The sequence below is a fragment of the Petromyzon marinus genome, chromosome 71 (genome assembly GCF_048934315.1).
Source record: "Petromyzon marinus isolate PM22_M1 ecotype Great Lakes invasive population chromosome 71, UKy_Petmar_22M1.pri1.0, whole genome shotgun sequence".
Taxonomy (NCBI): Eukaryota; Metazoa; Chordata; class Hyperoartia; order Petromyzontiformes; family Petromyzontidae; genus Petromyzon; species Petromyzon marinus.
The window spans coordinates 4,328,852-4,351,917 of record NC_133737.1 but is presented as its reverse complement, the minus strand read 5'-3'; the positions used below and the strand labels follow the sequence as shown (position 1 = coordinate 4,351,917).

The 23,066-nt window shown below is 47.3% G+C and overlaps 1 protein-coding gene across 3 annotated transcripts; it reads right to left on the bottom strand.

Annotated features, from left to right (window-relative positions):
* Positions 1-2,408: 2,408 nt before the first annotated feature.
* LOC116957237 (uncharacterized) lies at positions 2,409-22,814 on the bottom strand. 3 transcript variants are annotated; one of them, XM_032979283.2, is made up of 4 exons: positions 22,583-22,814; positions 20,478-20,546; positions 12,149-12,322; positions 2,409-5,209 (listed from the first exon to the last, which is right to left on the bottom strand). In XM_032979283.2, exon 4 carries the CDS (start codon positions 5,197-5,199, stop codon positions 3,724-3,726), a length of 1,476 nt encoding a protein of 491 aa, XP_032835174.2. In that variant the 5' UTR covers positions 5,200-5,209; positions 12,149-12,322; positions 20,478-20,546; positions 22,583-22,814; the 3' UTR covers positions 2,409-3,723. The 3 variants fall into 3 exon arrangements, with proteins under 3 accessions (XP_032835174.2, XP_032835173.2, XP_032835172.2); XM_032979282.2 differs by lacking the exon at positions 12,149-12,322 and having other exon boundaries at positions 2,409-5,239; XM_032979281.2 differs by lacking the exon at positions 12,149-12,322.
* Between the last annotated feature and the right edge of the window lie 252 nt (positions 22,815-23,066).

Genomic DNA, 23,066 nt, shown 5'->3' with positions numbered 1-23,066 from the left:
TCACACGAAATTGATTTCTCTAAGATGACGGTACTTGTCAAGCCTACTGGCTATTAACAAAGATTTGTTTATGAAGCCACCCATATATACAGACACAATTTCAACCGAGAGAATGTGTGAGGGACGCGGGCCCCCGGCTCCCCCTCTGGGGGAAGGCTGATCTCGGTAGGGCTGAGGGCTCCGGACCCCTCACTCGTGTGAGAGCCGCCGTTATTCGACTCCTCGCTCGTGGAGGGAGGGCTGCCGCCCTCCGTCTCCTCTCCTTGCTTCGCAGCCCCTCGGGTCCGCAGGTCTTGTTTGGGGGGCATAGCTCGGGGCTGGCGCACAGCTGCCTGGAATCAATCCGTTGCTTCTCAGCCACTCAAACGCGACGTCTCCGCTCACACAACCCCGCGCACCACTCGCACGCGCTGAACGGGGGTCAGGGGTCAGAGGGTAATGACGTCCTTCACACACGCGTTGCCGATTGGAGGGGGTGTCTCGAAGAAAATTTAAAAGGCTGTATGAATAATCTCACGTGTACCCGGGTGAGTCCACCGTCGCTCACCACACGCACACGCTAACCACGAGCTACACGTATGGGCGAGCGCAAACACGTGGGTAAATACACACTCGCGCCCAAACACAGGGCACGACGCAGGAACCCCGGTTGGGCGCGCACACAATGGCCGCCTCAACAGAGTTACCCGCGCGCAAATCCCCGTACCACGACGAGCGGACTCACACCACCATGCGCCTGTTCCACACTCACAGAAACCACACAAGGTTTATTGATCACTGACGATTTATTCCAGGCATGTCTGCGAGCTATCACCCAAATCAGTCTGAGTCAAGCAGGGCAGGTCTAACCTATCTCCTGATGGCCTAACCCGATCTACCTCGTCCTCTTAGAATCAAACTCCCTAGGATCTTACCCTAAATCCCAACTCTTTCGTACTCACGTTTTGCCTTGGATGTGCGGGAAGCCGTGGAGAGGTGAGGGTGCTCGAAGTTCTCGCTGGGAGCGGGGCCGGGCTGCGCTGTGACTCGTCTCACGGACGATCCAATGGCTGGCAAGGTGACTACCACGATCCCTGACTTGAGAAGAACGTGACTTCTCAATCCCTACCTTCTCTCACCTTTTATTGTTCCCTACATCAAAAATCATTCGGCGCTGACCCACTGGCCTTCCCGGCCAATCAGGTGGCTCGGATTTCCTGCCACTCTCCCCAGGCCGGTGCTCTCTCAGACGTCCGCATTTTACCCTCTACACAAGCACATTTGTCCTACCAATCAGAGGACCGGCCCCGTTTTCCCGCCGTTCGTGACTCCACCCCCCCCCCCCCCACCTGCCTGCTGACCCGTGTGTGTTGTGCATGTTTTCTACCCGCGGTGTCTGAGTAGCCCTGTCGTGACCACGTAATTACAACCCAAGTCACGGCGCCGCGGTGCGAGTTGGCCTCGGGGGAGATCGCCCAATTCCCTGGTCGCAGAAAACCATGAAGATTGGTCCCATGAGAGGGCTTCTGGGTGAAAACCTGTCAGCCAGGTGACCTCCCCTCGGGGGCTCTATGTGGGGGTGTGTGTGTGTTCATGTGGGGGGTGGTGAGGGAAGAGCAGCGTCGGCCCCGTCGCTCGGAGGTGGCGGCGTCGCGGCCACGGCGTCGGCAGGACGGATTCGCTGCTGCGGCATCACAATTGCAGGCACGGCTCCGACGGAGCGGCTTCGTTGCTGTGACACCACAAATGTTTAAAAACTCAGCAATCATTATAAAAATGTCATCAACCACTTTGGGTCATGCCTTGACTTGTGTTTTCTTGTCAATCAACCTCCACCGTCAGCAGTGTGGTGTGTGGAGTGGGGTGCAGTGATTTCCTGGCAGCCCTTTGTTACATTGGCATTGTTGCTGCATTGGCATTGCAGTGATTTCCTGGCGGTCCTTTTCTGCATTGGCATTGCTGCTGCATTGGCATTGCTGCCCCGCCCATGCTGCTGATACACTTGGGCTATGTGCATCTCCAAACCCGTACAGTTTGCCTTTAGAGGCTAACCCCTTTTTCCTGATGACAGCTTGTGTTTCCATTGCAATGTCGTGATATTTTTTATTCATTTCATTTTTCTATTTTTTTCTATTTACGTGACTTTACCGAAAGAACCAAAGAATATGTGCGTGTATACACACCGTGTCTGTGTACAGTGTTGGCACAGAAGGGGGCACAGGTAGTGCATCAGCCAGTCATCTCAGTCGACCCATGGCACCTAGGTCTACCCTGTGACCTCCTGCCGGCGGGTGTTCGACACTTCATGTGGTCTTAACGTGCACATAGCCTGGCACAAGCGCCGTGGTGACGTCACCGCCACTTAGTGGCGAATGACGGTTGTTGTTCTTGTTAATGTGTATGTGTAGTGACTAACTCGAAGACAATAATACTTGGAGGCACTTCTTTATTAACGAGCACCATCGGGGTTAACACACTTAATATTTAGTCCGTCTATTATCGGTGACACTACTCAGCTAGGACAGTTGGTAGGCTGTCTGACTAGCGGCTCCCCGAGATGGTAGAGACAGAGACGATGACGAGAAGAATGGCGAAGACGAGAAGAATAGTGACGATGGACACAATGGGGATCTCACTCCAACAACAGCCCGAGGTTCCTCTAAGAGGCCCCTCTTATACTGTCAGCGTGGCCTCGTTCCGCCCCGGCCACGCCCCCTTCCTGGAACCTCCTCGCGGATTCCTGGTGTACCCCTTCTGTGACCATTCCCCTAGATCCCCCTCTCATATATCCTGGCCTGCTGACGTCAGGACTGCCATATGCCGCAAATCCCCTTTTCTGCCAGCAGCCAGTGCTATGCCACTACATATGTATACACTGTTTATGCTGTATGTACATTGTATGTGTACATTGTGGGTACACAATACATGTCTACAGTGTGTGGGTGATCCGAATCAGTCGGATAGCATTCTTTTTTCATCAACTGCGCAATGCTGTGTGGAAGCTACCTGGTCTGTCGCTTCGCACAAAGCTTTGGATCTTGTCGGCCACAGTCATGCCCTGCCTTCTGTAGGCATGTGAAACGTGGATCGCTCTCAATGGAATATCTGCGTCCGTTCGAAATATTAAGGCTGGCATACCTACACTCAGATTGAGCGAAGCCAAGTGGGAGCGCATTCTCTATTTAATGCAGAGGTTCAAGGTTCAAATCCGACAGGCACCCCCCCCCCCCCAGCTACTCCAGTAACATTAACCAAAATATGCACTTTCTACTTAACAGTGGATGTAAAACACACTATTATCATTCAAAACACAAGTCATTATATGTTGGTGTCAATGTCAAAATTTGGGTAATTCCAAATATCCAAAAATTAAAAGATTTCACATCAATCATCGCCCCCTACTGACAGACTCATGCCCACATGCAGGCTGGTGCAGGGCCACCTTATGCCACACACGGGCAGTTGCCACTTGGGGATGCCCTTCGAGTGTTTGTGTTTAGATATGATACAAAACTCCGAGCTGCTGAGGCGATTAAGCAAGCACCATAAAAATGCATTATAACAGAGTGAATACTTGTGGGCTTATTGGCTCTCACCCCTGGTTAGAGATCTACCAAATCCACAGGTCCACAAATACTGGCCGCTCTTACTCTGCAGGTTGAACCTAGGAATTGTGTTCAACTTCACATTTTCATTAAAGGCCTGTGACAAAGGTGAATCTATTGGAGCTTCATTGTCTCAAGATTACACACCTACAGGGTCTCTATTTGATTTTGTATTGTCTAAGAAGTCCAGCCACACCTCCACTTCCACAAACTGCTGGGAGTTGCCTTGCTCTGCCTCACAGTCAGAATTCTCCTCCTGCTTCACGTTACTTCCATCGATGTGAAGGTCCGATTTTGGAGTTGAATCTTCATATTTAACCTTCACTTCTTCACTCTTCACTGTCACTTCTTCAAAATCATAATTCACCTCTTCATATTTCAACTTTATATCTTTCAAAGTGTCCAAGCTGGGATTTTCTTCCAGTTCTTTTTTCACAAGGGATGGGATCATCGCAGCACTTTGACTCAGACTCAACTCCTTGGGGATCTTCTGATGCCTGTATGTTCTCTGGTGTCTATGAAGATTTGATGACGTTGCAAACGTCTTCCCGCACATAGTGCACTTAAAGGGTTTCTCTCCTGTGTGTGTTCTCTGGTGTATTTTAAGAGAAAATTTATTTGAAAATGCCTTACCACAAACACTGCACTTGAACGGTTTCTCTCCTGTGTGTTTTCTCTGGTGCAATACAACAGTAAATGACTGTGAAAACGCTTTCCCGCACAGAGTGCACTTGAAGGGTTTCTCTCCTGTGTGTGTTCTCTGGTGATTTTTAAGAGTAGATAAACCAGAAAATGCCTTCCCACACACACTGCACTTGAAGGGTGTCTCTCCTGTGTGTGTTCTCAGGTGATTTTTAAGAGTAGATGAATCTGAAAATGCATTCCCACACACACTGCACTTGTAGGGCTTCTCTCCTGTGTGTGTTCTCTGGTGACTTTTAAGAGTAGATGAATCTGAAAATGCCTTCCCACAAACACTGCACTTGAAGGGTTTCTCTCCTGTGTGCTTTCTTTGGTGTATTACAACAGTAAATGACTGAGAAAACGCCTTCCCGCACACAGTGCACTTGAAGGGTTTCTCTCCTGTGTGTGTTCTCTGGTGAGTTTTAAAAGTAGATGAACCTGAAAATGCTTTTCCACACACAGTGCACTTAAAGGGTTTCTCTCCTGTGTGTGTTCTCTGGTGCTTTTTAAGAGTAGATGAACATGAAAATTCCTTCCCGCACACACTGCATTTGAAGGGTTTCTCTCCTGTGTGTGTTCTCTGATGTCTTTGAAAATGTGGTGACTGTGCAAACGCCTTCCCGCACAGACTGCACTTGAAGGGTTTCTCTCCTGTGTGTGTTCTCTGGTGTCTTTGAAAATGTGGTGACTGTGCAAACGCCTTCCCACACACAGTGCACTTGAAGGGTTTCTCTCCTGTGTGTGTTCTCTGGTGGATCTTAAGAGCTGATGACCCTGCAAACACCTTCTGGCATAGAGTGCAATTGAAGGGTTTCTCTCCTGTGTGTGTCCTCTGGTGCTGTGTCAAATTTCCAGTATGATCCGTGCTGTTTGCATCCTGGTCGCATTGTTGGCTTTTTGTACCGAGCTGCGCTGAGTCCCTTTGCTCCATCAGATCAATTCTGCAGAGGAAGCGTCAGAGGAAGCGTCAGCTGCAGACAGAAAAAAATATCCACATCTACGTCAGTATCGAGGCACTGAGGAATGCATATTTACACAGTCACTCATGACTTACACGTTTATACTTATTCATATATTCATAATAGAGTGAAAACGATTCCCCAATTCATCACATGGGCTGTTAAGGCACAAAATGAGAGGGCAAATGGTCATAAATATGCTTGGAAGCCCTAGTATCATCAAAATGAATGTCAACCCAAAACTTCAAGCACAATTTCGGCTGTCTGCCTACAAAAGGAATATTTATAAAACCAAAATTCAGCTAACATAGTAAAGGATGTTGAAAATAATACTATGTGTTATGCAGAAATGCATAATGTTCAATCGTAACTTAGAGGTATGAAGCCAGGCTCATATTTGATTGAATGCTCGGATAAACATATCTAACTTCAGCTGCATGTGCTATGTTAATTTCCTGACCAATTCCATTCTTATAAAAAAAATTCCAGAGGAAAACAAAAATAAACTATTGTTTTGATTTAACCTCCGTGTTCAATAGAGTTAATATACTTTACTGCAAATACAAACTTGACAGTGTCACACACTGGCATGGTAAAAAGGTGGTGGCATGTACAGAACCATGCCTGGCCACCTTCATATGTTCAGTATTTCGATTTAAAGCTTTCGTGACTGCAATGATTCATCTTCTTTGGTTCTTTCGGTAAAGTCACGTAGAATGATAATAAAATAATAAATTGATAAAATAAAATAACACAATAATATTCTCACGACGTTTCAGCCACAACACAAGCGGCCTTCATCAGGTGAAGGGGGCGAGACTGTCTGGTAGGACAGCGCTGGAGTGAAAGAGCCACGTTCAGATACGGCCTTTAAGCTGTGTGAGAGGAACAAAACGCCTTGACAAAGGAATTAGCATATAATTTAGCATTGAAATGGCTGAATGATTAGCTTGTGACTGGTCACAGAAATAGCTATGTTAAAAGTTAAAGCATACACACCCGCAGAGGCACCCATTGTTAAAGGGATTAGCATAGAATTTAGCATTGAAATAGCTAAGTTAAGGCATACACATCTTGACAATGGAATTAGCATAGAATTTAGCATTGAGATAGCTGAGTGGTTAGCTTGTACCTGCTGCAGAAATAGAGCTTGTACCTGCTGCAGAAATAGCTACGTTAAAGTCAGAGCATACACATTCACCGAGGCCCTTAGTACAAATCAAACAGGAGAATTTAGCATTGAAATAACTAGGCGAATCCAGCATTGAAACAACTGAGTGATTAGCTAGTGACTGGTCACAGAAATGACTACACATCTGAGCTATTCACAGTACTATATAGTGAACCAATAAAAACTAAAATATAAATTACCTTCATGTTATCAATAAACTCTATATTCTCCAATCAGCTAAGCTACCAACAATAAGTTGTTATATATCACAATGCTATATGGCGAAAAAATGGGTGGATTCTTACCCTCAAATTTCAGCACCACGGATAGCTACGGGTCCCGTTCAGACGGACGAGTTCGTCCATGGTCGGAACAGAGGAGGGGGAGAGAGACAGCTGCGAGGCCCTAGTATGCTCCATATTGTAAAACTATACCATTAACCGTGGTGTGAGAGGTAGCAAGATCTGAAATCGCTGCAACCCTCAAAAACGCTAAGTTGCCACCTAGCAACATCAGCAAAGACGAACGTTTTGAATTATCTCAATTAAAAAATAGGGATGATATTGTCGTCCTCTCAGCCGACAAAGGCAATGCCACTGTCATCATGGACAAAACAGAATATAACAACAAAATTCAAGAACTACTCAACGATGGCAGCTACACAAAAATAAAAAGAGATCCCACCAACAGCCTGGTCACCAAAACGAACAAAATAATCTCTGATTCAACAGCATTAATTGATGAGATCAAACAGTTCTCGTTGAAGCCCTCTGCTGCCAGACCACCAAGATTATATGGCCTTCCAAAGATACACAAAGAAGATACACCCCTTCGTCCCATCGTCTCTACTATCAGCTCCCCCACCTACAAACTGGCACGTTTTCTTGCTGATATACTGCGACCTTTCACTGGAAAAACCACCTCTGCGGTACTAAATTCTACTCACCTGGTATCGACAATCAAAGGCATTTCCCTGTCCCCAAACGACCTGCTTGTCAGTTTTGATGTGGTGTCCTTGTTCACCAAAGTCCCGGTACCTGACACCATCGCTATCATTGAAGACCTGGTTCATCAAGGACTTCATACTGATGTATCCCCCCTGGTGAGACATTGCTTAACCAACACTTACTTCACCTGGAATGCAACTTTCTACAAACAAACTGAGGGCACCCCAATGGGCTCCCCCTTATCTCCGGTTGTAGCCAACATATTCATGGAAAAATTTGAAACTGACGCCATCCAGACTGCCACTCTACGCCCAACCTTATGGAAGAGGTACGTTGATGACACCTTTGTCATCTGGCCACATGGCCAGCCTGCTCTAGACCAATTCCGCGACCACATCAATTCCATACACCCAGCCATCAGATTTACCATGGAGGTCGAAAAAGATGGCAAACTACCCTTTTTGGATGTCTTAATTAAAAGAAGACATGATGGTTCAATGAGCCACTCTGTCTACAGGAAAGCTACCCATACAGATGCTTACTTGAAACCGGATTCCCACCACCATCCATCCCAGAAGAACTCCCTCATCAAGACTCTATACCATAGAGCCCAATGCATTTCCGACCAGGAACACATTACCAGTGAACTCAAGCACGTACACCAGGCTCTCAGGGCTAATGGCTACTCCGACTACACAATCCGCAAAGCCATCACTCCAGTCATGAAGAAGGATTCTCTTGTGGAGCCACTCAAAACCATCACCTTACCCTACATTGCAGGGGTCACTAAAAAGATCTCCAAAATCCTGAACAAACACAAGATCCAGGTCCGATTCAACACAGTACATAAAATCCGTGATTTAGTTCCATCTGTAAAAGATGCTGTTCCAGACATACAGTACCCGGGCGTTTACAAACTAAAGTGCCTCTGTGGTAGTAGCTACATTGGAGAAACCAAAAGACATATCTCGGACCGCATCCGCGAACACAAAGCAGACTTGAAACACGGTAGGACGAACTCCTCTGCCGTGGCAGATCACTGTTATAATTCAGTGGGCTCACATGACATTGACTTCTCCAAGACGGGAGGTTCTTTGCAAACCAACCGGCTACCATGAGAGATTCGTTCATGAGGCCATCCACATATACAAGCACAGAGACAATTTCAACCGAGAAGATGGATTCAGGCTTAGTAACCACTGGAAAGATGTTTTAAACCATTTCTGTGCTTAATTAATTGTATTTTTACAATGACCTTCAGACCGCAGCTCTTTCGCCAGCATTGCCTCTTAATACCTCTCACACCACGGTTAATGGTATAGTTTTACAATATGGAGCATACTAGGGCCTCGCAGCTGTCTCTCTCCCCCTCCTCTGTTCTATGCTAATTCCATTGTCAAGATGTGTATGCCTTAACTTAGCTATTTCAATGCTAAATTCTATGCTAATCCCTTTAACAATGGGTGCCTCTGCGGGTGTGTATGCTTTAACTTTTAACATAGCTATTTCTGTGACCAGTCACAAGCTAATCATTCAGCCATTTCAATGCTAAATTATATGCCAATTCCTTTGTCAAGGCGCTTTGTTCCTCTCACACAGCTTAAAGGCCGTATCTGAACGTGGCTCTTTCACTCCAGCGCTGTCCTACCAGTCTCGCCCCCTTCACCTGATGAAGGCCGCTTGTGTTGTGGCAGAAACGTCGTGAGAATATTATTGTGTTATTTTATTTTATCAATTTATTATTTTATTATCATTCTACGTGACTTTACCGAAAGAACCAAAGAAGATGTTCAGTATTAATACTTCCTCACTTCACCATGTAATTAATTGAGGATCAATAAACATAGCAGAGGCCCACAATAAGTTGTTTTCACTTATCAATCATGTTTGCTGTTGGTGATAATTAAACTCTAATTGTTGAGTTCATAATGCAGTGAAATAACTGCGCCACCGCTCCCCACAGAGATAACTATTACACATACATTTCACATGGATCAATAAGAAAAAAACAAAACAGTGAGCATTCATCACTATTTTGAAGTAACCTGTCACAGTGCTCATGCCATGATAGGTGCAATTTAATGCCATGTAAGTGTGGATCACTTGTCAGCAGGTAATGGGAATGATCCAGATGTCATGGGATAACCGACTGAGATAATTGACAGATACATCAGCTGTGCTCCCCGCTGTCTTTCTGCATTATAAGCACCCAGAGTTCCACCCATCCATGTGAGCGTCGCTCCTCTGACCTCATTGTTGTTGCACAGCAAATACCTCCAACTGCCCTGCAACATACCTCATGGGCCTCCTCCACAGAGGCTGATCTTGACACTCCTGGTAAAGTCATCAGCAGGTCTAATCACCTCTACATCCTCCAATCTCTTCTTTTGCCAATGCCATGCCTGTTTAGCCCCTAATATCTGCACTAACAGAAGCTGCTTGACCATGCGTTGTCGGAGTATGCAGGATTCATGACCCAACCAATGCAGGCTCGCTTGCCAAAAAGACTTACCGATTATATTCTGTACTCATATTTCAGGGATCTGTAAGGTACTAATACAATCTTGTCTGGTTCAATAAGAGGGATCACAGGCAGGCCTTTAAATAAGTTCATATTTTGTATCCACAGAGAAAGGGGTAATGTGGCCAAAACGACTCGGCTTTGTTCGTTCGTTCCTAAATCCGCTTGTCCTGGTAAGGGTTGTGGCGGCAGCACATTCAGTAGGGCAGTCCAGACCTTCCTTTCCCTGGTGACAGACTCTAGCTCTTCCTGGGGAATTCCCAGGCGTTCCCAGGCCAGCCAAGCGAGAGAGTCCCACCAGCGTGTCCTGGGCCGCCACCGCGGTCTTCCCCGAGTGGGATGTGCCTGGTAGAGTGCGAGGGGGAGTCTATTGGGGGGCATCCTTACAGATATTCTATATTGATATCACCCCTGGAACGAGGCCTGGGGGTGGTGTTCACCAATAAGCACCTGGTGGCTAGGTGACCCACGTAACCCAGTCGGGCCCAGCCATGAATGGCTACGTGGCGCCATCCTGTCCGCCCACCAACCGCAAGATGAAGGGTGAGGGATGGCTGCAATGCCAGTATGGCGGGGAGAGGGATGGTTTCAGACGGACCAGACCTTGGCTATGGACACTCACAGCTTTGGATGGAGCAAAAGTCCAGGCAGCTTCCACAGTGCTACACAGTCTAACGAAACAATGCTGCTAGATTAATTTTAAGAGCTGGTCGTGAACACATTAACCAGGTATGGGAGCTCCTCCAACAATTTCAGAACTGCCTGATTATTCATGGAGAGTTGAGCAGGTGCAGTGTTGTATGACATGAAATTCCCAGGCAGGCGATTTATTTTTGTGGAACATATGCAAGGCCCCATTTCATTATGGAATTATCCAGGCACAGAACAAGATTCCCTAACTCCATCTGATTGTGTAGCCATTACCAAATAATCAGTATATCTAACATGGTTGACAAGCAGAGATTGATCCCTAAACTTTAACCATGCATCGATTAGCATATCATTGCAACCGTAATGAATGCAATGCATTTATATGGCCATCGTGAACTTCGCATAAACTACATAATTATTGACAATGCTATGTAATGCATGAGGCAAGAGTGAATTCCTGTCACAAGCCAAGTTGAACAGGAAAAGGCTTCGACTCCTGGTCATGCAGCTTTAGACGGGCCTGCCCAAAATAAAAATCATCAACGAATCTGAGCAGAGGCAGACATCGAAAACAGAGAACCCAAAGCCCAAAGACTCTTTATGGAACTATAGGCCTTAATTTCATCAAGAAAACAGAGATCAAGTTTCCGCAGTACTCCTCTGCTGTAGTCGATGGACAGAAAATACAGCAGCCCCTTGAATAGCACGGAGGTTACGTTCTTGGAAAGTGCCACGCAAAAGCTAAAAGCGCGATATTCAATACTTAAGCCTTACATAAGTCATGGCGTTCGGTAAACGGCAACTAAAATTTACATCATAATTGAAATAAGTACTGTACTGTATTCCAAAGAACTAAAAACTAAGCAATTCAAATAAACATTGAGAGAAACCATATACAAAAAATATTCCAAGATCAAAAATAGTATACATCTATATAAATAAAGCAGATTTTGCACGTGTACGTTGTTCCCATGAAACCTACACACCCTGAACTTTTCATGCATTCTCACGGGCGAGAGAGTGTGTTTTAATGTGTTTTTCGCACTATTTTTAGCTTACCTGCTCACCTTCAACACCTGCAAACTCCAACCCCCCCACCCTCTGTATTGCTATGTGTTAAAGCCCGGGGCATTCTCACGACTTCCGGTTTGCCACACACGCAAACACATTATATTTCACAAACTACAATTCCACGCACTCATATTATCAGGCCTGCGTTTTTGCTACCAAATTCATCCACTTCCGGCTCCTTACCATCCTCTCTGCATGTGCACGGCTCACCTCTAACACACACTGCAATATTTATTTAAAAAACACGTACTATTCTAAAATATCTACAACCCAGCACTGCCGATCTTCTACACAACATAGACGCTATACAACAGCTACGACTAAATACATAAATTCTACATTGCCTATTAACGAATAAAAAGCATGCACACACTCATTATATATGTACACACCACCACATGCATACTATTCATACTCACTTCAAGCACTACAAACAATTACTCCCTCCAACAACTTACAGCTTTACACTTCGTTCCTTTGTGGCTATGTCTTCACATTCCTACAACGATTATACATTTAACTAACATTTCATTAACAATCCCTACAAAGCATTTACTCACATACTACACTGGTCTTCAATTTTTTAGATGTGTTTTGTCCATGGCTTTGACAAAGTTCTTCATAAGACCCAACTTGATGTGTACGGGTGGTAACAAAATATTCCTTGATTCAACAAGTGGTGGATGCTGAACACTTCCTCCCAGGCTCCAATGTAGTGGGAATCTCTCGCATGCCTATCCCATTCGCAGAGAAAACAGAAATACTTTGTGTATCCAATATGTAGACCAAACAAGAGAGCAACAACCTTCAAGTCACCACAAAGCTGCCACTGATGTTGGTCATAGTTTATGCACCTCAAAAGTTGTTTCATGTTGTCATAGGTTTCCTTCATATGGACTGCATGACCAACTGAAATTGATGGCAAAACATTGCCATTATGCAGCAAAACAGCTTTAGTTCAATTTTGATTTAAAGCTTTCGTGACTGCAGTAATTCATAATCTTAGTTCTTTCGGTAAAGTCACGTTGAAGGGAAACAACAAAATAATAATATATATAAAACAATAAAAATTCTCACGACGTTTCGACCATAACACAAACGGTCGTCTTCAGGTGTGTTGGTTTGCATAAATGTATTTTTAAACGGTGCATTTATTTATTTATAAAAAACGTTAGCGCCACGCGCAGCGATTTGGCAGTTTATTTAGGACTAGTCCATCTATATTCTGAAAAGAGGAGGGGGGAGACGAATTTTTTTGTTTATATATAATGTATGCTGTCTGAAAGCCACTGTAAGCGTGAACAATCAATTAAGACCTGAAATGGTTTATCAAATCTTTCCAATGATTGCTAAGATGGTAGCCGTCTGGCTACCATGAGAGATTCGTTCATGAGGCTATCCACATATACAAGCACAGAGACAATTTCAACCGAGAAGATGGATTCTATCTTAGCAATCATTAGAAAGATTTGATAAACCATTTCAGGTCTTAATTGATTGTTCACGCTTACAGTGGCTTTCAGACAGCATACATTATAAAAAAAAAATCGTCTCCCCCCTCCTCTTTTCAGAATATAGATGGACTAGTCCTAAATAAACTGCCAAATCGCTGCGCGTGGCGCTAACGTTTTTTATAAATAAATAAATGCACCGTTTAAAAATACATTTATGCAAACCAACACACCTGAAGACGACCGTTTGTGTTATGGTCGAAACGTCGTGATAATTTTTATTGTTTTATATATATTTTATTATTTTGTTGTTTCCCTTCAACGTGACTTTACCGAAAGAACTAAGATTATAGCTTTAGTTCAGTTCAGTTTATTTTGGTATAGCCCTGTGAGCCATTCGGCTCTTGAATCGGGTGCAACCACAACAAACAAAAAAACAAAAACACGAACAAGAAAAACATCTTAAAGTGACTATGTGACTGTGCAAACACTCACTCACCCACTTACACACTCACCCACTAACTCACCCACTCACTCAACCACTTACACACTCACCCGCACACTCACCCACACACTCACCCACTCACTCACCTACTTACACACTCACCCACTAACTCACCCACTCACTCAACTGCTTACACACTCACCCACTAACTCACCCACTCACTCATCCACTTACACACTCACCCACTAACTCACCCACTAACTCACCCACTCACTCAACCGCTTACACACTCACCCACACACTCACCCACTCAATCACCCACTTACACACTCACCCACTAACTCAACCAACTAAGACTCATCTTTGATGAATCAATGATTAGTCTCCACTCATCTGGATCATGAACGATGTTGAGGGCTGCCATCACACCATCGATGTTGTTGCAGGTTACAAGGTCACCTTTCATGAAGAAGAATGGGACAAGATCCTTTTGACAGTCACGAACATGGAAACCCTAACATCACTTGGCAGGAGATTCCACTGCTGCAGTCTGGAGCCCAACAGCTCTGCCTTACTTTTGGGTAGTTCCAAATCCCTGAAAAGGTCTTTCAGTTCACCTTGTGCTATGAGGTGTGGTTCAGAGGAGGATGGGAGAAAATCTGGGTCATGTGACCTTAATGGTCCAGGACCAGAAATTTCATCCCCTTCCTAATCTGAATCAAGTGAGAATGATTCTGGTGCGTCAGGAACCAGCAGTCCTTCTCCGTGGGGTACTGGGCGTATAGCTGATGGAATGTTTGGATAATGCACAGTTTACCGTTTATTCTTTGACACACCTTTCCCAACTGGAAGCACCATGCAGAAGTAACAAATGTTGATATGATCTGTTGGCTCTCTCCAAATCATTTGCACTGCAAAAGGCATAGATTTCCTGTTCAATCATTGGCAAAGATTTGTTGCACAAGTGTTGCAGAATGTGTGGGGGCCCACATCTTGTCCTGATCTCCAATTTTGCAGCAGAAATAAAGGTGATAGGCCTTCTTAACTATAGTGGTTATACTGCAATTTTGTGACGCAAAAGTCACTTCACCACAAACATTGCAGAAGTTATCTGCTTTGTTTACACAAGTATGAGGCATCTCTGCTCACTTTGGCTAAACAGAAATGTGTTCCTTTGCAAAATCAAACATTGACAAATAAGATAACACTACACTGCATGATTTCTAGAGCTGATATAGGGTAATTTGTTCAGCAGAGGGATTTAAGCCTAGTTATGATTGCATCACCCATGACTTATAGGAATATCATGATGCAATTCATATCATGCATGACGCAATACCAGGTTCAGATCGCATCATTCATTGTTTTGCTCAAAAAGCAAGTACTGTCCAAACCGAGTCATAGATGTATTCATAGATCCAGCCAAAGATGTATTTTAGTCATTTCTAGTTTAAATTGAATATCCTTCTCTTTATAACTCACACATCCTCTGCCATTCCCAAAGTCAAGAGTTGAATATACTGGACCGAGTCGCATATCTTGAAAACTAGAGCCAAACAAAAATTTTAAGAATCATTTTAATTCTCAATGACCCAGAATAAGTAAAGTTGGACTACATTTATTTCAGACACATTTTTGCTAAAGACCAGTTCTATTTACACTTTTCTGCTTATTAACTTTCACCTCCACCTATGTTCCTTGCGGAAAACGTGCGCTTGTCTTCACCAAAGCCGATTAAAATAATTGATGCCATTCGTACAAGTGCTGCAATGGTTGCAATTAGAGCTCCTGAACACAAAGAAGTGAGACGGCATGCTACCTGTGCTGCACATACAGCTAATGAATCTCCAAGACAGCATGCTGCCAGTGCTGCGATGGCTGCACCTATTCATAATGACACTACTGAACACAAAGAAGCAAGGCAGCATGCGACCAGTGCTGCTATGCCTGCACCTAGAGCGAATGCAACTCCTCAACATCAATAAGCTACACAAAAAACTAACACAGCACACATGGCTGCTGCCACAGCTAATAAAACTCCAGTCCACCAACAACCAAGGCAGCTTGCAAACAGCACAATAGCTGCAACCAGGTGCTTACCCTGCAGCCAAAAGGAAAATTTATCTTTTCCATACTTTCCTCACTTCATAATAGAGGTTTTTGGGTTAGATCGCGTAAATTTCTAAATGTGTCGTTAAAACCCACCACCACCCGACACAGCCAACTAGTAAGGGTTGTCACGTAAACAGAACATGCCAATTCGTCACTAGTACAGCACACTGGTGTGTTGGAGAGCCAAGCCACAACATTTACAATCTGAGAAAGACGTTTTGGGTGAGTGCTGAGTCTGTGGGTGAGTGCTGAGTCTGTGGGCAAGTGCTGAGTCAGTGGGTGAGTGCTGAGTCAGTGGGTGAGTGCCGAGTCTGTGGGTGAGTGCCGAGTCTGTGGGTGAGTGCTGAGTCTGTGGGTGAGTGCCGAGTCTGTGGGTGAGTGGTGAGTCTGTGAGTGAGTGCTGAGTCTGTGGGTTAGTGGTGAGTCTGTGTGCATCTGTGTAGTGGTGAGTTTATTGGTATTTGTATGGAGGTGAGTGTGGGTGAGTGGTCAGTCTGTGGCTCTTTGTGTAGTGAGTTTATTGGTATTTGTGTAGTGGTGAGTTTATGGGTCTCTGTGTAGGGTTGAGTCTATGGGTCTCTGTGTGGTGGTGAGTCTATGGTTCTCTGTGTTATGGTGAGTCTTTGGGTCTCTGCATGAGTGATGAGTTTAATGGTGAGTGATGTGGGGTGAGTGGTGAGTCTGTGGGTGAGTGGTGAGTCTGTGGGTGAGTGCTGACTCTGTGGGTGAGTGCTGACTCTGTGGGTGTGTGCTGACTCTGTGGGTGAGTGCTGAGTCTGTGGGTGAGTGGTGAGTCTGTGGGTGAGTGCTCAGTCTGTGGGCGAGTGGTGAGTCTGTGGGTGAGTGCTCAGTCTGCGGTTGAGTGGTGAGTCTGTGGGTGAGTGGTGAGTCTGTGGGTGAGTGCTAAGTCTGTGGGTGAGTGGTGAGTCTGTGGGTGAGTGGTGAGTCTGTGGGTGAGTGCTAAGTCTGTGGGTGAGTGCTGAGTCTTTTGGTGAGTGGTGAGTCTGTGGGTGAGTGGTGAGTCTGTGGGTGAGTGGTGAGTCTGTGGGTGAGTGCTCAGTCTGCGGTTGAGTGGTGAGTCTGTGGGTGAGTGTTGAGTCTGTGGGTGAGTGCTAAGTCTGTGGGTGAGTGCTGAGCCTTTTGGTGAGTGGTGAGTCTGTGGGTGAGTGGTGAGTCTGTGGGTGAGTGGTGAGTCTGTGGGTGAGTGGTGAGTCTGTGGGTGAGTGCTGAGTCTGTGGGTATGTGTAGTGGTGAATGTGGGTGAGTGGTCAATCTGTGGCTTTTTGTGTAGTGGTGAGTTTATTGATATTTGTGTAGTGGTGAGTCAATGGTTCTCTGTGTGGTGGTGAGTCTATGGGTCTCTGTGCAATGGTGAGTCTATGGGTCTCTGCGTAGTGGTGAGTCTATGCATGAGTGATGCGTTTAATGGTGAGTGGCATGTGGGTGAGTGCTGAGTCTGTGGGTGAGTGCCGAGTCTGTGGGTGAGTGCTGGGTCTGTGGGTGAGTGCTGAGTCTGTGGGTGAGTGGTGAGTCTGTGGGTGAGTGCCGAGTCTGTGGGTGAGTGGTGAGTCTGTGGGTGTGTGGTGAGTCTGGGGGTGAGTGGTGAGTCTTTTGGTGAGTGCTGAGTCTGTGGGTGAGTGCTGAGTCTTTTGGTGAGTGCTGAGTCTGTGGGTGAGTGGTGAGTCTTTTGGTGAGTGCTGAGTCTGTGGGCGAGTGGTGAGTCTGTGGGTGAGTGGTGAGTCTGTGGGTGAGTGGTGAGTCTGGGGGTGAGTGCTGATTCTTTTGGTAAGTGGTGAGTCTGTGGGTGAGTGGTGGGTCTGTGGGTGAGTGGTGAGTCTGTGGGTGAGTGGTGAGTCTGTGGGTGAGTGCCGAGTCTGTGGGTGAGTGGTGAGTCTGTGGGTGAGTGCTGAGTCTGTGGGCGAGTGGTGAGTCTGTGGGTGAGTGGTGAGTCTGTGGGTGAGTGCTCAGTCTGTGGGCGAGTGCTCAGTCTGTGGGTGAGTGCCGAGTCTGTGGGTGAGTGCCGAGTCTGTGGGTGAGTGCCGAGTCTGTGGGTGAGTGGTGAGTCTGTGGGTGAGTGGTGAGTCTGTGGGTCTCTGTGTAGTGATGAGTGTGGGTGAGTGGTGAGTCTGTGGGTGAGTGCTCAGTCTGTGGGCGAGTGCTCAGTCTGTGGTTGAGTGGTGAGTCTGTCGGTGAGTGCTAAGTCTGTGGGTGAGTGCTGAGTCTGTGGGTGAGTGCTGAGTCTGTGGGTGAGTGCTGAGTCTTTTGGTGAGTGCTGAGTCTGTGGGTGAGTGGTGAGTCTGTGGGTGAGTGCCGAGTCTATGGGTGAGTGCCGAGTATGTGGGTGAGTGCCGAGTCTGTGGGTGAGTGGTGAGTCTGTGGGTGAGTGGTGAGTCTGTGGGTGAGTGGTGAGTCTGTGGGTGAGTGCTGAGTCTGTGGGTGAGTGGTGAGTCTGTGGGTGAGTGCTGAGTCTGTGGGTGAGTGGTGAGTCTGTGGGTGAGTGGTGAGTCTGTGGGTGAGTGTTAAGTCTGTGGGTGAGTGCTGAGTCTTTTGGTGAGTGCTGAGTCTGTGGGTGAGTGGTGAGTCTGTGGGTGAGTGCCGAGTCTGTGGGTGAGTGGTGAGTCTGAGGGTGAGTGCTAAGTCTGTGGGTGAGTGGTGAGTCTGGGGGTGAGTGCCGAGTCTGTGTGTGAGTGCCGAGTCTGTGGGTGAGTGGTGAGTCTGAGGGTGAGTGCTAAGTCTGTGGGTGAGTGCCGAGTCTGTGGGTGAGTGCTGGGTCTGTGGGTGAGTGCTGAGTCTGTGCTTGAGTGCTGAGTCTGTGGGTGAGTGCCGAGTCTGTGGGTGAGTGGTGAGTCTGTGGGTGAGTGCCGAGTCTGTGGGTGAGTGCTGAGTCTGTGGGCAAGTGGTGAGTCTGTGGGTGAGTGCCGAGTCTGTGGGTGAGTGTCGCGTCTGTGGGTCTCTGTGTAGTGATGAGTGTGGGTGAGTGGTGAGTCTGTGGGTGAGTGCTCAGTCTGTGGGCGAGTGCTCAGTCTGTGGTTGAGTGGTGAGTCTGTCGGTGAGTGCTAAGTCTGTGGGTGAGTGCTGAGTCTGTGGGTGAGTGCTGAGTCTGTGGGTGAGTGCTGAGTCTTTTGGTGAGTGCTGAGTCTGTGGGTGAGTGGTGAGTCTGTGGGTGAGTGCCGAGTCTATGGGTGAGTGCCGAGTATGTGGGTGAGTGCCGAGTCTGTGGGTGAGTGGTGAGTCTGTGGGTGAGTGGTGAGTCTGTGGGTGAGTGGTGAGTCTGTGGGTGAGTGCTGAGTCTGTGGGTGAGTGGTGAGTCTGTGGGTGAGTGCTGAGTCTGTGGGTGAGTGGTGAGTCTGTGGGTGAGTGGTGAGTCTGTGGGTGAGTGTTAAGTCTGTGGGTGAGTGCTGAGTCTTTTGGTGAGTGCTGAGTCTGTGGGTGAGTGGTGAGTCTGTGGGTGAGTGCCGAGTCTGTGGGTGAGTGGTGAGTCTGAGGGTGAGTGCTAAGTCTGTGGGTGAGTGGTGAGTCTGGGGGTGAGTGCCGAGTCTGTGTGTGAGTGCCGAGTCTGTGGGTGAGTGGTGAGTCTGAGAGTGAGTGCTAAGTCTGTGGGTGAGTGCCGAGTCTGTGGGTGAGTGCTGGGTCTGTGGGTGAGTGCTGAGTCTGTGCTTGAGTGCTGAGTCTGTGGGTGAGTGCCGAGTCTGTGGGTGAGTGGTGAGTCTGTGGGTGAGTGCCGAGTCTGTGGGTGAGTGCTGAGTCTGTGGGCAAGTGGTGAGTCTGTGGGTGAGTGCCGAGTCTGTGGGTGAGTGTCGCGTCTGTGGGTGAGTGCCGAGTCTGTGGGTGAGTGCTGAGTCTTTTGGTAAGTGCTGAGTCTGGGTGAGTGGTGAGTCTGTGGGTGAGTGCCGAGTCTGTGGGTGAGTGCCGAGTCTGTGGGTGAGTGCCGAGTCTGTGGGTGAGTGCCGAGTCTGTGGGCAAGTGGTGAGTCTGTGGGTGAGTGGTGAGCCTGTGGGTGAGTGGTGAGTCTGTGGGTGAGTGGTGAGTCTGTGGGTCTCTGTGTAGTGATGAGTGTGGCTGAGTGCTGAGTCTGTGGATGAGTGATGAGTCTGTCGGCGAGTGGTGAGTCTGTGGGTGAGTGGTGAGTCTGTGGGTTAGTGCTGAGTCTTTGGGTGAGTGCTGAGTCTGTGGGTGAGTGCTGAGTCTGTGGGTGAGTGGTGAGTCTGTGGGTGAGTGGTGAGTCTGTGGGTCTCTGTGTAGTGATGAGTGTGGCTGAGTGCTGAGTCTGTGGATGAGTGATGAGTCTGTCGGCGAGTGGTGAGTCTGTGGGTGAGTGGTGAGTCTGTGGGTTAGTGCTGAGTCTTTGGGTGAGTGCTGAGTCTGTGGGTGAGTGCTGAGTCTGTGGGTGAGTGGTGAGTCTGTGGGTGAGTGCCGAGTCTGTGGGTGAGTGGTGAGTCTGTGGGTGAGTGCTGAGTCTTTTGGTGAGTGCTGAGTCTGTGGGTGAGTGGTGAGTCTGTGGGTGAGTGCCGAGTCTGTGGGTTAGTGCTGAGTCTTTGGGTGAGTGCTGAGTCTGTGGGTGAGTGGTGAGTCTTTTGGTGAGTGCTGAGTCTGTGGGTGAGTGGTGAGTCTGTGGGTGAGTGCTAAGTCTGTGGGTGAGTGCTGAGTCTGTGGGTGAGTGCTAAGTCTCTGGGTCAGTGCTGAGTCTTTTGGTTAGTGCTGAGTCTGTGGGTGAGTCTGTGGGTGAGTGCGGAGTCTGTGGGTGAGTGCGGAGTCTGTGGGTGAGTGGTGAGTCTGTGGGTGAGTGGTGAGTCTGTGGGTGAGTGCTGAGTCTGTGGGTGAGTGCTGAATCTGTGGGTGAGTGCTGAGTCTGTGGCACTGTGCCGTGGATTCAACACAAACCGAGAAAGAGGTGCGGCCGGCTCCAACGTCCGCCCAACGTTCCGAGGGTCGACTTTGCTCCTTTTAATTCTGACAAACACAAAAAAAGACAGACGGGCGTATAGAGAGAGTCAACACGAGGCCGGCGATTCGCGTTGAACAACAATTCCTCAGGGGTCGTATCTTGTCCGTGGAAATTCGGCAGCGGCTGGGCAACACCGCACGGCGATTCCCGACGACGTCGGGGATTTGTTTGCGAAGTTAGAGCGGTCAAAGGCGATTACCCTTTTTCGTGCCAAAAAAAACGCACCGCACCGTCGGATTAACGCGAGACGGTCGGAGCGCGCTTGCTGGAAACGCGAATCGAAGCCGATTCCCAGGATCATCGAGACCCAGCACCCCGTTAAGATTCGGCACAAGACGAGGAACAAGTCGAGCCCCGTCTCGCTTCGGTGAGCATTTAAAATAAGTCACCTTTCGGGGGTTTAAGACGATTACCCTAATTCTGACAAGCACCTGCACACGCTTCAGCGACGAATTTTAATTAACAGTGGTTCAAATTTTGATTTAAAGCTTTCGTGACTGCAGGGATTCATATTCTTGGTTATTTCGGTAAAGTCACGTAGAAGGGAAACAATAAAATAATAAAAATATTAAACAATAAAATTCTCACGACGTTTCGACCGCAACACAAGCAATCATCATCAGGTGTGAAAACCACAGCAAGAAAATTTGAAAAAAGACGATTACCCTAATTTTTTCAAATTTTCTTGCTGTGGTTATCACACCTGATGACGATTGCTTGTGTTGCAGTCGAAACGTCGTGAGAATTGTATTGTTTTATATTTTTATTATTTTATTGTTTCCCGTCTACGTGACTTGACCGAAAGAACCAAGAGTATATAACAGTGGTTAATTTGAATTTCGTAGCGAGTGAAACGGTGGTGGAATTACGAATCCGCGTCGGGGGTGACACGCCAAGTAGAAATTGTTAAGTAGAAATTGTTGACGATGTCTGAGTTTACGTTGCCAAGTTTATTTTTGCACAACAACAAAGACGCCGCACCGGTGATCAACTGTCTTATGGTTGTTGTTGTTGGCTTGCACCACATTGATTTTTGCACACAGCGTTTTAATACTTTTTTTTGTGTGGAATATTTGCTGGTTTATTCCAGAATGTTTCTGTTACGCGTTGTCGCTTTAAGATGTTCTGTGTTCAAATTTTGTTTGTTGCGGTTGCACCCGACTTAAAGAGCCGCATGGCTCACAGGGCTATACCTAATAAATGAAACTTGAACTTGAACGCGAGGCTTTCTCGGTCGGAGCGCGCTCGCTGGAAACGCGAATCGAAGCCACGTCCCTAGCACTGGATCGTCGCGATCCAGTCCAAGACGTGTACGTCCGGCGAACGTTCAAAACGCGTCGACTTTGAGCGCTTTAACGCGATTACCCCTTGAACACGTCGGCTTTCGCGACCAATATCCACAAGAGGTGTTTTGGGTTAGATCGCTTGAATGTGTCGTTAAAACCCGCCGCCACAGCTAACTAGTAAGGGGTTGTCACGTAATTACAACTATCTTCATTGATGAAGCTGGTTGTAATTACTGGCGAAACGTCGTACTCAAGATTGTAAATGTTGTGGCTTGGCTCTCCAACACACAACCGGTGTGCTGTACTAGTATACACTACACTATACACTACACTATACACTACACTATTCACTACACTATACACTACACTGTTCACTACACTATACACTACACTATACACTACACTATACACTACACTATACACTACACTATACACTACACTACATACTACACTATACACTACACTATACACTACACTATACACTACACTATACACTACACTATTCACTACACTATACACTACACTATACACTACACTACACACTAGTGCTGTACTGGTGACGAATTGGCCACGTTCTGTTTACGTGACAAACCCTTACTAGTTGGCTGTGTCGGGTGGTGGCGGGTTTTAACGACACATTTATATATTTACGCGATCTAACCACCCCCCCAAAATAAAAACCTCTATTATGTGTGATCACGCTTAGTTTCTGACCCAACAACACAAAAAAACACCGTTAGCAAGCCGCGTCTCACTTTGACACGTCTCTCTCTCTCTCTTCGTCTCTCTCTCCGTCTCTCTCTCTTCGTCTCTCTCTCTCTCTTGTCGTCTCCTTCGACCGCCGCTACCGCTTTTGTTCTTTCCTTCCTTCCTCCTCCTTCCTCTCCTTGCGTGCGTCCGTTCGTTCTGATCGCTGCCCCACTTGTCGCTCTGCCAGCCACAAAGGAAACAACAATGGCCGCCGAAAGAGGGGCAGGAAGTGAGGGGGGGGGAGATGGCGCCCCGCCCCCTGCCCCGCCCCGCCCCCCACCGTGTTGTAATGAGTGGAGGGGTACCCCTGACCAAGATGGCGGAAGGGTGACCTGTGACGTAGTTTCCGGTACACGTGACCAAGAGTGATGTGTGGATGGGGGCGGTGTTAATCCAAGTTGGTGACGTCGGGGTCCGGTCACGTGGTGTTTACCCACCCCCTACGTAATATGGCGACCCACCGTATTGTAGTCAGGGAAGGTGTGGGGT